Raw genomic sequence first — 14,409 nt, forward strand, 5'->3', positions numbered from 1 at the left:
CTGCAGTGCGCTCTGACGCATGCGCTCCGCTCCACCCCCACCCCCCTACCCCCTTGCCTCAGAGCGCCCCTCTACGACCTACAACAGCCCACCGAGCCTTCCCTGCTTGCCCGGTACCCAGGTCCCTAGCCCACCCTGCTTTTCCCACCTCTCTGCTCACAGTGGCGCCTACCACCCATCCCTTCCTCAGCTCGATCTTCTGTCGTCCATATCTCCCCCATCGTTCCTAATTTACCACTCCATTGTCAAGTCTCCCAACTTTTTATTCCCTTCCTGACTTATCCTCCATTTCTTGGCCTTCTCTGCGACTCTGGAGCTCTGCAAAACCCCTGAGTAATTCCTGTTGTGCCTAATATTCTAACTGCTTTTGGAAAAAACAAAACAAACAAACAAAACAAACAAACAAACAAAAACTGACCATGATGAGTGCCTGTAATTCCAGAATTTAAGAGAAGTAGGTAGGAAGATGAAGAGTTCAACCTCACCTACATATTAGATTCTAGGCCAGTCTGGGCCACAAAAGTTCCTGGAGAGAAACAAACAAACAAACAAACAAAAGCTCCCACCCCTCCAAAAAGGGGAAAATAGATGTATAGAGATTTAGATGTGGGCCCAAGTTCAGAAACAGGGATAAATCTTTTCCTGATACTGGAATCAGGGCTCTTGGGGCAGGCTCTTTTCACTCCCAGGATGCTGTTTCTTGTGGGGAGTCTTAGTTTTTAAGGGTCTCTTTAACACACACGCCCCCCTTTTCTTATTCATTCCTAGATCTTGAGAGACTAGAAAAAGTGCAATCTGACCGGCGCCTGTCTATCCAGCACTTCATTACAGTGTGCATTTTCACGGAGAGCACCAGGAGCACACAAGCAAAAATGAGAGAGGAGGGGGAGGAGAAGAAAAACAGTTGCATGCTGATACCTGAAACAAACAGCATGAGCGGAATGGACGCAGAAGGCAGGGCCATAAAGTATATTGCGTCACCTAGTGGACAGATGCGTAACATGCATAAGGACCTCTATGTTTTTAGCTAGTCACTCCTTTTCAGTAAGACATTCCAACTTTGACAATTCCCTCCCTCATTTCTGACAGAACCTTTTCTCTGAGGGGGAGAAGACTGTGATGAAAAAGCTTTTTTTTTTTTTTTTTTTTTTTTTTTTTGTCAAATTTAAGCACTAGAAGAGGCCTTTAAGCTCAGTGCACCTGGAGTCCACTATGAAAATGTTAGCGTCTCAGAACAAAAGTTGTATTCATACAGAATTAAAACGGATTGTAATTACAAAGCTCGACCTAATACTTTTCTGTAAAACTAGCTTAGTTCTGTCTGAAGATTACATTTAAGAACATTCTTCTAGATTACCATTAGGATAAACAATTTTTTAAAATTTATTTTTATTTAATGTTCATTGGTGTTTTGCCTGCATGTATGTCTGTGCAAGGGTGTTAGAAGCCCTGGAATTGGAGTTACAGACAAATGTGAGCTGACATGTGGATGCTGGGAATTGAACATGGGTCTTCTAGAAGAGCAGGCAATGCTCTGAACCGCGGAGCCAACTCTCTAGCCCTGAAACAACATATTTTTACATCCGACAAATTGCTAACACAATTAGAAATGTTAAAAATCATCTCTAAAGTTCCAAGATATTTCTTTCTTATAATTTAATTTCTCTGAGATTTTTAATTATAAGGGGTATCAAGAATTGTATTTTAGGGCTGAGGATGTATTTCAGTTGGTAGGGTATTTGCCTAGCTTGGACAAAGCCCTGGCTTCAGATTCAACACTATTTAAACCTGCATTGTGGCACACATCTGTAATGCTGGGATTAAAGGCTGGGCCACCAGTGCCCGACGCTTACATTTGTCTTTTTCTCAACAAAAAACATGAATAGATTCATTTCTGCTTTACACCCTAGTTATTTTAAACTTTATTAGTTGTGAGGCCTTGCAGGCAAGCTTGGCTATTAGTAATTTCCATTCTAATCACTTAGTTGGGGATGGGGTGCTAGACCAGCAGAAATCGGGGAAGGGTAGCTGATTTAGCAGACTCCAACCCCTAGGGGCCTAGTGTTTCCTCTTTCTTTCTAGTTTGACCTAAACTGACTGACTTAGAGTGTTATTTTGAAAATGAACCATCAGATATTATTTCTTACACATACATGCATGCATCCATACATCTATACATACATAAAATAAAGAAAACCAAGAGGGCAGAAAGATCATTTGAAACTAGCCCTAGCCACACAATCTAGTAAAACTCCATTAAAAGTGGGCTGGAGAGATGGCTCAGAGGTTAAGAGCACTGACTGCTCTTCCAGAGGTCCTGAGTTCAATTCCCAGCAACCACACGGTGGCTCACAACCATCTGTAATGAGATCTGGCGCCCTCTTCTGTATACATAATAAATAAATAAATCTTAAAAAAAAAACAAAAAACAAAAAACCTCCATTAAAATAAAAAAGAGAGAACATAAGGGCTGGATATAGCCCAATGGTAGAGTGCTTTCCTAATATGTATAAGAGCCAGAGTTAGACCTACAACATCACACACCCACGTTAAAAGTAAAGGTGAGTGTGGTATCACATGCCTATAATCCCAGTACTGAGAGGCGGCGCCAGGAGGATAAAATTGAACGCCATCTTCAGCTACATGAGACCCTTCAAGAAAAAAAAATAAATTTCATATTTGAATGTATTTATAAACATTTTTTTGTTTTGTTTTGTTTTTCGAGACAGGGTTTCTCTGTGTAGCTTTGGCCTTTCCTGAATCTCACTCTATAGACCAGACTGGCCTCGAACTCACAAAGATCCTCCTGGCTCTGCCTCCCGAGTGCTTGAGTGTCACCACTGCCCGGCAAACATTTTGTTTTGATTGGGATCAGACCTACAGCTTAAGCAAATACTATACAGGTCAGCTGTATAGCCAACTCATTTTAATTGCATTTATTTTCCAAGCAAAAACATTGTTTTTATATTGAATGCTTCAATTTTGTTCTTTAATAACATAAATAATGCTTTTATGTTAAAAGTGAAGATTACAAGTCAGGAATGGCAGGCTGCTTGTGTAATCCTAGTACTTTTGAGGTAGAGGCAGGTGGATCAGAAGTTCATCCTGAGTTACTTCAAGGAAAGCTGGGCTACTTCACACACACACACACACACACACACACACACACACACCGCCACAATTACCACAAAAATGGAAAGTTAAGTTTGCAATAATAAAATGTGTTAAACTGTGAGCAAATTTCACTGTAGATTTTTAATTCCAGCTCTCTGGAGGCAGAGGCAGGAAGATCTCTGTGAGTTCAAGGCCAGCCTGGTGTACAGAGTTAGTTTCAGGACAGCCAGGGTTATACAGAGAAACCCTGTCTTGAAAAACAAAACCAAAGCCTGGTGGTAGTGGTGCATGACTTTAATCCCAGCACTCACTCAGGAGGCAGAGGCAGGTGGATCTCTGTGAGTTTGAGGCCAGCCTGGTCTACAGAGTGAGTTGCAGGACAGCCAGGTCTGTTTCACAGAGAAACTCTGTCTCGAAAAACTAACTAACTAACTAACTAACTAACTAAATAACTAACTAACTAACTAATACATATCTATCTGATTTGTTGTTTCCAGTACTGGAGATGGAATGTAAGCTCTGTACATGCTAGGCAGGTCCTATATCACTGAGCTATATCGCCAGCTCTTGTGGACCTATTTTTTTTTTTTTAATTTTTCTTATTAAGAAATTTTCTATTCATTCCACATACCACCCACAGATCCCACCTCCTCCCTCCTCCCACCCCCCAGCCCTCTCTCTCAACCCACCCCACATCCCCACATGCCCCAAATCAAGGTCTCTCATGGGGAGTCAGCAGAGCCCGGCACACTGGGCCTAGGCAGGTCCAAGCCCCTTCCCACTGCACCAAGGCTGTGCAAGGTGTCACACCACAGGCACTGGGTTCAAGAAGTCTGCCCATGCACCAGGGACAGATCCCGATCCCCCTGCCTGGGTGCCCCCCAACAGTTCAAGCCAAACAACCATCTTCTGTATCCAGAGGGCCTATTCCAGTCCCATGGGGGCTCCACAGCCACCAGTCCATAGTTCATGGGCTTCCACTAGTGTGGACCTATTATTTTTATAAACATATTTTATTTATTTATTTATTTATTTATTTATTTATTTATTTATTTATTTATATTTTTATTTTTCGAGACAGGGTTTCTCTGCGTAGCTTTGCGCCTTTCCTGGAGCTCACTTGGTAGCTCAGGGTGGCCTCGAACTCACAGAGATCCGCCTGGTTCTGCCTCCCGGTGCTGGGATTAAAGGCGTGCGCCACCACCGCCCGGGCTAAACATATTTTATTTAAAAACAAACACTAGTTCTCAAAGCTGGATATGGCATACACCAGTAAACCCGGTACTCAGGAGGCTAAGGCAGGAGAGTTCCTAAAAGTTTGAGGCCAGTTTATCGTAAATAGTGAGTTCCAGGTTGGCTACACAGCAAGACACTGCCTCATAATAATGAATTAATTAAAATAACATAGAAAGTATGGAAAGGGCTTTCTTTGTGATCTAGTAAATAATTAAATTTTCTTGTTATGTACCCAAGGTTGATGTAGAACTCACAAAGTTGTGCAGGCCTCCTGAGCCTGGGATTATAGGGATGTGCCACCCCATTTAGAGAGAATAACTGAATTATGAAATATTCTACAGGTCAGAATTACTGAACATAAAGGGATTCAAAGTCAAATTTAATAACTTAAGTGTTGAAAACCAACAAAAAATAGACTCGAGTAGTGAGTGGTACATATCTATAGTCCCAATGCTCATGAGGCCCAGGCAAAAGGATCTTGAGTTCAAGACCAAGCTAGAATAGGTGGTGACATGATGTCAAGATGTCTGGGAAAACTAAAACTAAACCAAACTAAATGCACACACGCGCATCAAAAAACCTGTGACGTCAGGCCACTGAGGCCGTGTGCAAAGCTCATGCAACGTCACAGAAGCCAGCTAGGAAAAACCGCCATTTGTATCTAAGCCATCCTAGTGGGGGTAGCCTCGGGGATCCGTGGCAGCGGTGTGTGGGCCTGCTCACTGGAAGATCTCACCGTACCCATGAGCAGTAAAAGTTGCTTCAAGTGTGGACGCTCTGGCCACTGGGCCCGGGAGTGTCCTAAAGGAGGAACTCGAGGGCGAACACCAAGAAGTCGTGGCAGAGGTCCTCAATGCAGCTCCGCCAGCCAGTCTGACATCTGTTATCGCTGTGGTGAAACTGGTCATTATGCCAAGGACTGTGATCTCCAGGACACGTGCTACAACTGCGGGAAAAGAGGCCACATCGCTAAAGACTGTACCCAGCCTAAACGAGAGAGGGAGCAGTGCTGTTACATCTGCAGCAGACCTGGTCATCTGGCTCGTGATTGCGACCGGCAGGAAGAGCAGAAATGCTACACGTGCGGCGAATTTGGGCACATCCAGAAAGACTGCACCCAAATTAAGTGCTACCGATGTGGTGAGAATGGCCACATGGCGGTGAACTGCAGCAAGGCGAGCGAAATCAGCTGCTACCGCTGTGGCGAATCTGGACATCTAGCCAGGGAATGCCCCATTGAGGCTACCGCTTAGAACTTAGTACTTTCAAGCCCCGCTTCTTTACTATTTAGCTATGCTGTTTGTAAAATTTCCTTACTAAGCAAAAGGGTGATAGAAGCTACTCCTAAGTCGCCATAATTACCATCTTAAGACAGGAAAAGACTTGGGTTAAAAAAACCATCAAAAACATCATCAATGTGCTGCTTGGTTGTCACCTTGCAATCCAGAGAGGGCTGGCATTTTGAATGGGAGACAACTGGTGGACTCTTTGAACATGTTTCGTTTTGGCACATTTCATTAGGAATTGATAGTGAAAACATCAGGATACACTTAGAACATTGCCTTTGAGTTTACTAACAATATGTATGTGTGTCAGATAAAGGTAAACAGCCATGAAGCAGAAGAAAGCCAACTAAAAGATAAGAAGAGAAACTGTACTTTCTTGGAGGTGGGGGCAAGAACATCTTGATGAAGTAACATTTCCTCAGAGACCATTAGAGCAAATAAAACTGTCTGAAACTATCTATAAGTTTGACAAGCTTTTAAATTTAATTTTATTATACTGATAGCTTTGGATAATTGATCTTTGTCAGCTTTTTGGTTGCTTGGTTTTATTCTAAAGGGCTTTTTTGGTGTTTTTAATCAAGAGCTCACTCTGTATCCCAGGTTTGGCCCCCAAACATACATCTCTCCTTCTACCTTAACTTCCCAAGTGCTGAGATTATAGGTGTGAGCGACTACACCCAGTTCTGATCTTGTTAGGTTTTAAAAAATATTCGAAGACATCTTGGGCCAGTGAAATGGCTCAGCAGGTAACGGTGCTTGCCACCTGGTGGTGCAAGCTTGGCCACCTGAGTTTGGTTCCTGAAACCTAAATAAAGAAGAAAGTTAAGAGCCAATTCCACAAAGTTGTCTTCTTACACACACAAGACACACAGGCGTATACATACAGACACACACACACACACACACACACACACACACACTGCTAATAATAGGAAATAAAATAATACTAATAATAGGAACTAAAATTTTTATTTTTTCTTTTTGGTTTTTTTGAGACAGGGTCTTTTTATGTGATCCTGCCTGTCCTGGAACTCACCACATAGACCAGGCTGTCCTTAAACTGAGTGGTTCTCCTGCCTCTGCCTCCTAAGTGCTGGGTTTGAAGGTACATACCACCAAGGCCAGCAAGAACTAGAAATTGCAAAAAGACACCTCTTACAAGCTTTCATACAGTGCACACACAATTATAAACCAGAAAATATGTATAATATGTAAGAGTAATTTTAAGAAAGGAGCATCAAAATGTTTTACTTATTTTATATGATTTAAATTTATTTATTTATTTTATATATAGATATGGGGTGTTTTACCTGCATGTATTTCTGCACCACATGCATGAAGTGTCCATGGAAGCCAGAAGAGGACTTCCAATCCCCTAGGGCTAGAGTTACAGTTGTGCGCTGCAATGAGGATGCTGGGAATTGAACCTGGATCCTCTAGAAGAGCAGCCAGTGCACCTAACCACTGAGCCATCTCCCCAGCTCTATTTTTTTATATTTCTTAAAATCTGAATTTTGCATATGGAGATCATGCACAGAGTGCAGGTGCCTTTAGAGGCCCTGGAGATCCGTTTACAGGCGCCTTCGAAGTGCCCAACATGGGTGACAGGAACTCCTTCTACAAGAGGAGCAAATAGTCTTAACTGCCAAGTCATCTCTTCAGCCCCTTAACAAAAACCTTTAACAGCATATTATGAACTTGCAGAAATGGATAATACAGTTTGGATTCACATATCTTTACATATAAAAGAAAATATAACCATTATAATTGAGTATAGTTTGAATCAAAAATACTCTTCAGAAGGCAGTCTAATGAACTGGTGCTAGGTAGGGTCACAAGTCTACACACTTTAAGTTTAGTGACTTTTCCTTTACTTGTCTCTCTAAAGCTTGTTTTTCTTTTTTTTTTCTTTTTTGGTTTTTCGGAACAGGGTTTCTCTGTGTAATTTTGGAGCCTGTCCTGGATCTCGCTCTGTAGCTCATGCTGGCCTCGAACTCACAGAGATCCGCCTGGCTCTGCCTCCCGAGTGCTGGGATTAAAGGCGTGCGCCACCACCGCCTGGCAAGCCTGTTTTGTCAGGTGTTTATACCCCCATCATCCTGTTTGTCCACCATTTTTCTGATCTCCATAGACAGCTTTCGTAACATGGTTCCCCAACTCACTCCCCTTCTCCCCTCCGTTCTCCAGGCATCAGCTTCCCTGCCCTGAGGTTTTTGGTTGTTTGTTTGTTTTCTCTCTAATAAAATTGTCCCCGTGCTTCCAAAAAAATATACTTCAGAAATCAAAACAATCGAGTTTCTGAAAAACATACTTTCATAGACATGAAAATGTGGAGTTTGGGGCTGGGAGTTTGGCTCAGTGATAGGTAGAGTTCTTGCTCAGCCTGTGTAAGGCACTGGATTCCATCCTCAGCTCTGCAAAGTAAACAACAGCAATAACAACAACAAATACCCAGGATGGACAGTTAACTGTGACAAGACAAAAAGTGGAAGTTGCAGTGGGAACTGATCAGAAAACAATAAAGGCAATACTTTATGTCAAACCGTGGCTATGACTGCATTTACAACAAGAGTAGTGAGCTTTTATAGATTTTGTTTCATGAACCCAAGTGCTCAAGAAATACAACTCATTTTTACAGTGGAAACCACAATCTTTTCTTTTGTGAACCTCACAAGTACATACATGTGATCATTCTCATCTGAAAGACACTTAACTCAATGGAGTATTCCACTTCTGTGATCCTCTTGGCCTCTAGAATTGATTTTTGTCACTCTGTGTTGTCTCAATAAGATACATTCGGGCACAGTGACATAGTCCTGCCCCTGACTAAGACAATCTCAGTCCGATCTGCCGAAATACATAAAACTCCTACATCACACTGACACAAACTCCGGTAGATGTCTCACTTGGCTTGACTGTATCTACAAAGAGGGAAAACACTGTTCTGCTTCTCTCATCCCTCCCACAAGTACTGGGAATCAAACCCAGTGCCTAGACATCGTACAGGACATTCCTACTGAACTATGTGTCCAGCCCTGCATTCTGCATTTGCATCCCTCCAAAGCATCTGGAATTTCATTTCTCATATGTTCAGGAGACTCAGAGTTGAACAGGAAAAACAGATCTCGACTTTTTGAGTCCTTTTTATTTCTTCACTTAGGCAATTCTTTCTACTCAGAGGAAGTACACCTTATTTTGACTCATCAGTATTCCGATGCCAGAAGAAAGAAAAGCAGCTTCCCAAACAAGCTGTTTCACTTGCACATTGTTTACAGTGTTTGTGAATGAGATGCCAACATTTACAAAGTGAAGAGCTGAGGATGCAGCTCCATAGAGGGTAGTGAGCTCACTTAGCATTCCTAAGGCTCTGGGTTTAATCCCCAGTACTGGGGGAGGGAGGCATGGTGGTGCAGGCCTGTAGTCTCTATGCTTTGGAGGTAGAAGCACTAGGAATTTAAAGCCAACCTGGGCCACATTGTTAGTTGTAGGTCAGTCTGGGCTACATGAGACCCTGTCATAAACAAACAAAAAAAGTAGAACGTTTCTCATAAAATGCTTATTTTTAGTCTCTCTAGGAAGAAGGTAAAGATTAGGAACTACAAACACACATTCCTCTGGAGAAGCATGAAGCTGCACATGTGAATTACTTACTGTACTCTTATAGACAAATTCAGAGTACTTTACCAATCCCTACCCCTACAACTCCCTGCAATCTTCTAAGAGTCTCAGGCAACAGTTAAAACATTTTTTACATCTATAAAACAATGTTTTATTATTTTAAATCTTCATACAGGGATACAATGTATTTTTTTCATGTCCATCCCCAGGACCATCTAACCATCTCCCTCCAAATTTATGTCTTCTTTTCATTTTTATAACCCCCTGTGTTCAATAAATGCCCACCATACATGAATGGGTGTGGGACCATTCACTTGGGCATGGGCAACCCACCAACAGTCACACCTCCAAAGGAAAATGGCTCTCCATTCCTCAACAGTTAATCAACCAATCAATTGCCAACAGCTACTTCCCTATGGATGGGTGCTCAACACCACCCCTCTTCCCATGGTGGAATTTTGGTTGGCTTGGTCTTGTACAGGCAACCACAGCTGCCTTGAGTTTAAGTATGCTACAGCCATTAATGATTGTTTATTTATTTGTTTGTTTATTAGTTTGTTTATTCAGTCAGTTAGTTATTGAGAGAATGCCACAACACTCCTGTGACGGTCACAAGAATCTTGTAGGTGTTGGTTCTTCTACCTACCATGTGGGGCCTGGGGATTGAACTCAGGTCTTGCTGGCGAGCACCTTTACCTGCTGAACTATCTGGTTACACACTCTCAATCTTCTTTATACATTTACTTTATCTGTTCAGCTCCGGTCTAGCCTGGAGACCATTATATATTATCATAACAGTAATCGATGAAAACACAAGCTAGGGATTGATCTTTGATGACATAATGTGCTATCCTATTTGTGATTAATTCCAAGGCCTCTCTTTTGGATGGTGTTGGGTATAGAACCCAGGGCCTCACACAAGCTAGGAAGCACCCTACTATTCAACCTTTCATGCAGACTTTTAAGGACCCTCCATTTTCACTTATAAATAATCATGCTAAACAACTGTAGACCTAAAAAGGTTAAATACAATTAAAACAACTAACAATTTAAAAAATGAAAACAGTTTTGCTCACCAGTACTTCTAGAATCCATCCAAAACTGGGGGTGGCGCAGGAGGGGGGGGCCGGAGGCTATAGGAATGAGAATGGAAAAGAGTAAAACAAGACATCAGGATTAATTTCTGAAGCAAAAGTGAGTTAACTGCCTGGGTGACATCAACTCCTTGAGAAATGGAGGCAGGAGGACAGTTTGTCATCCAGTATTGGGCTACATGAGATCACCCCCCAACTCCTGCTCAAGCAGCAAAACAAAGCAGTGAATTAACTTGAGCCCAATGCAGGGAAGAAACAGGATATGCAGCTGCTGACTGGAGCTTAGGCAGTTTGCAAGTGTGGACTCCAGTAGGGAAGCAGAGCCTCAATAATCCAGGTGATGGAGAGGCTCACCGAGGAGGCTGGAGAGCGCGCTTTGAAGTCTGGGGGTTGTTTCTTAAGTAATGAGGGCAATTGCCTGGGCATCCCTCCCTAAGCCTTTATCCATGGACTCCCTGCTGTAGAGCCCAGGCAATTCCCTTGTGGCTAAGGGGCCCATCTCCATTCCAAGAGTTGTTGATCAGTTGCTCGCTCTCTCTGGAATTCCTGTGTCCATTCTAAACTGAATTTGTGTGCTTAAAAGGTTCAGGAAAGCAGCCTTTGGAGACACAAGACACACACACACACACACACACACACACACCCCTATGTGTACACTGGCCAAGCATAGTGCCAAGTGTTGGGTCTGACATGTGAATTCTGGGGGTGCAGATCAGATACACTCCCAAGGAGCCCTTTATTTTTATGGCTGCTACTCTCCTAGTATATGTGGGGGGAAGCAAGGGCCTTCTGTCCCACTCTAGACTTCCTCCTGTGGCAAATATGTGCCTGCCCACCAGAAAGATCTGGTGGTTTGGGGAAAGAAAGTAGTGGTGTGGGGATAAGCAGGCCCTCCTATCTGTGCCTGGGGCCCCAAGTCCAGGGAGAGGCAAGGCCGGTGGACTGTGGGCTACAGGCAGCACAGGGGACTTCCAGCTCCCACTCTGGTCTGTAAAAGCCTGGAGGCAGGCTTCTTTGACTCCGCTTGCTTGTCTTGGGCCTAGGTGCTACTGACAACCCCCTTGGACCCAGTAGGGACTCAGACCAAGCCTTCCTGAGGCTGAGAGGAAGCCACAGAACAGAGCAAATAGGTAAGGTGGAACCACACTCCTGGTTCCTTTGGGGTTTTCCTCCATCTGTTCTCCCACCCGGAATTTGCACTTTGATTTGACTATCTCTGAGGCCTTTGGGGAGAAGACCTGCCAGTCTTAGTTCACAGACTGGCTCTCTCTTCCACCCGTACTCACGTGGGCACGGCCCTCTTCCCCAAGCCAGGAACAGGGAGGGATAGCAACTGATCAACCAGTCTTGGAATGCAGACGGGCCCTGGTCCACACAGGAGTTGCCTGAGCTCCAAAGCCTTTTGGAGTAGGAGGTGGCTGTACAGAGAACTCCTAAGACCCCTGTTTAGGCTATCACAAGGTCCAAAGTACTCTGTTCCTTACATTGCTTATATTTGTTGCTAAGGAAGGCAATAGTTACAGCTAAATCTGAAATAGTAATAATGAGATGCAAGTGGGAGTGTGCCTGCTCCCCTTCGGGGCCTGGCCTAGTATTTTGAATGAACATGGAAGCTTTCGCCGATATATGACAGAAGATTATATGTGGAGTGGGATGGAGGCCATTCCTCTGCACACTCCATGCTCCACATTCCCTGCAGAGGCCAGGCCTGGACTTTGGAGGGCCTTGTAAAGGGCCATATTTTGATCATTTTTTTGACAAGAAATGCCAATTAAGTAAACCAAACCCTTCCCCTCCTTGGTTTCCTGGTCACTAAATCCAAATCTGGGGCTGTTTTATACTGTCAGTATGATCCTAGCTTATTTAGACTCAGGAGAGAGCCACTCAGCATTTCTTCATAAGCTTTAGGACTAGTAGAATAAATAATTAAAAACACCTCGTGTTAAAAAGCACTAAGTTCCTCGCCTGGACATCTCTGCCCACCCCCAAGCCCCCTTTTTAATCTGTCTGCTTTCTTTTGGGTCAGAGCTTTGCTTAATGAGGCACATGGGCAGTTAATCATTCAAAGCCTGTTGAAAAAGTGGTAAATACCTAACCTGCTCATCTCCCTTCGAGGCTCAAGGCACAAAGGTTATAGCTGAGACAGCGTACTATCAGCTTTTACCCTAGTCTGCTCCAGGAACTCCAAAAGGCATGCCCTGAAAGCGTCCAGTCATTGTCCTAAACCTACAATTGCCTTGGATTCCAGGAAAAGCACAGACCACCCTATGATAAAATCACCCCCTAAGCAGAAGCAAGCTTTTCATGGAAACTATATTGTCCTGCAAGTGATAAGAGGCCACCTGGCAGAACCAGAACTAATGTAGTGATCCACCAGACCACAGTTTGACCAAACCACAAACGACCCAATGTTTAATTTCTGTCTTGCCAAAATGGCTATTTTAATTAAAACCCTGGCCTGCCTTTTCACCATTGTGTTGGGTTGTTTTCTTTAGAACAAGTGTTTGTACCTGACATGGTGGAAACCCTGATACCAAGCCTTTATCCTAGGACTGTGTCAACACCAGTGCAGCCAGGGCAAAGCGATTTCAATTCCATTCCTCTCATATTCTTTTGTTAATTCCTTTCCATGGTTTTCCGAACAATCTAGGTGGCAGAGATTTTTTTTTTTGGCTTAATATTCATGGCATATTAAGACCTATGTTGAGTGGAATGTGACTCCATGGTTCATAAACATGAAGTGGTTTCCAATGGTTAACCATTAGAAGTAGCTAGACCCATTGAACTCAAATTATTATCATTATTTTTATTTTTATTTTTTTTGGGTGGGGTTTTTGAGACAGGGTTTTTCTGTGTAGCTTTGCGCCTTTTTCTGGAACTCACTTTGTAGCCCAGGCTGGCCTCGAACTCACAGAGATCCGCCTGGCTCTGCCTCCCGAGTGCTGGGATTAAAGGCGTGTGCCACCACTGCCCGGCTCAAATTATTATAAGGAGTTACATTCAAAGAGATATATTTAAAAGAGATTAGATAATTAAAAATACATGCCAAAGTTTTATGTCCTTCCAAAATGTGAAATGGAATCAATTGGTTTTGTTTTATTTATTTATTTATTTATTTATTTGTTTGTTTGTTTGTTTGTTTGTTTTTGCCACAGGGTCTTGCTGTGTACCTCATACTGGCCTGGAACTCCTATGTAGTCTAGGCTGGCCTACAACTCAAAAGCAATCTTTCTTCCTCTATCTCACTCTTAGGTTTAGTACCCAGGGCCTCACACAGGCCAGGCCACGCACTCTAACACCATTCTCCTTATGTTTCTACCATACAGATTTGCAGTTCAATTTGACCATGTCTGAGGAGTTTGAGGAAGAAAGCCTGTCTGTCTTTTACATGTATTTGTTTGTTTGTTGAGGGTCTCCTGTAGCCCAAGATGGCCTGGAACTGGAAATGTAGCTGAGCTTGGCCTTACCCTCCTGATGCTCCTGCCTCCATCTTCTAATGTCTGGGATCACAGGCATACGCTACCATGCCCAGCTTCCTTCCATATATTTAAATAATTTCTAGGTTACTTCTAATAACGGGTAAATTCTACATAATGATTGTTTTACCATATTCTTTAGGGACAGTTACACATTTTAAAAAATGTCCATGACCAACTTGGATGTAATTTTTCTTCAAGTGTTTTCAATTTGGTTGAGTCTCTCCATGCAGAAACCAAGAATACAGAAGGCCAATTGTATCGATTCATGAGATGATGTGACTACTAGAACACCTTCCCTTGGTTATCTCCCGCACCTAACCTCAAATCCTAGTTGAATCCTGAGAAAAGAACCAATTCTAATAACAGCACACCCAAGAACAGTGGTTCTCTATACATGGGTCGCAACCCCTTTGGCAAACTTCTATCTCCAAAAATATTTATGATTCATAACAGTAGCAAAATTACAGTTATGAAGTGGCAGTGAAATTTTATAGTTGAGGGTTACCACAACATGAGGAACTGTTAAGCGGTTGCAGTATTAGGAAGGTTGAGAACCACTGTCCCAGAAATTACCTGACCAGA

At 43.0% G+C, this 14,409-nt stretch overlaps 1 protein-coding gene across 1 annotated transcript; it reads left to right on the forward strand.

Moving 5' to 3' along the window:
- The first annotated feature begins 4,791 nt into the window (after positions 1 to 4,791).
- Positions 4,792 to 6,094, forward strand: Zcchc13 (zinc finger CCHC-type containing 13). Its single transcript, XM_028891960.2, has one exon. The coding sequence runs from the start codon at positions 5,094 to 5,096 to the stop codon at positions 5,601 to 5,603; it is 510 nt and encodes a 169-aa protein (XP_028747793.1). The 5' UTR covers positions 4,792 to 5,093; the 3' UTR covers positions 5,604 to 6,094.
- The last annotated feature ends 8,315 nt before the right edge of the window (positions 6,095 to 14,409 follow it).

This window comes from Peromyscus leucopus, chromosome X (assembly GCF_004664715.2).
Source record: "Peromyscus leucopus breed LL Stock chromosome X, UCI_PerLeu_2.1, whole genome shotgun sequence".
NCBI classification, from domain to species: domain Eukaryota; kingdom Metazoa; phylum Chordata; class Mammalia; order Rodentia; family Cricetidae; genus Peromyscus; species Peromyscus leucopus.

Excerpts from the sequence above, each read along its gene's own strand:
- Zcchc13 (XM_028891960.2), top strand. The coding sequence starts at position 5,094 with ATGAGCAGTAAAAGTTGCTTCAAGTGTGGACGCTCTGGCCACTGGGCC.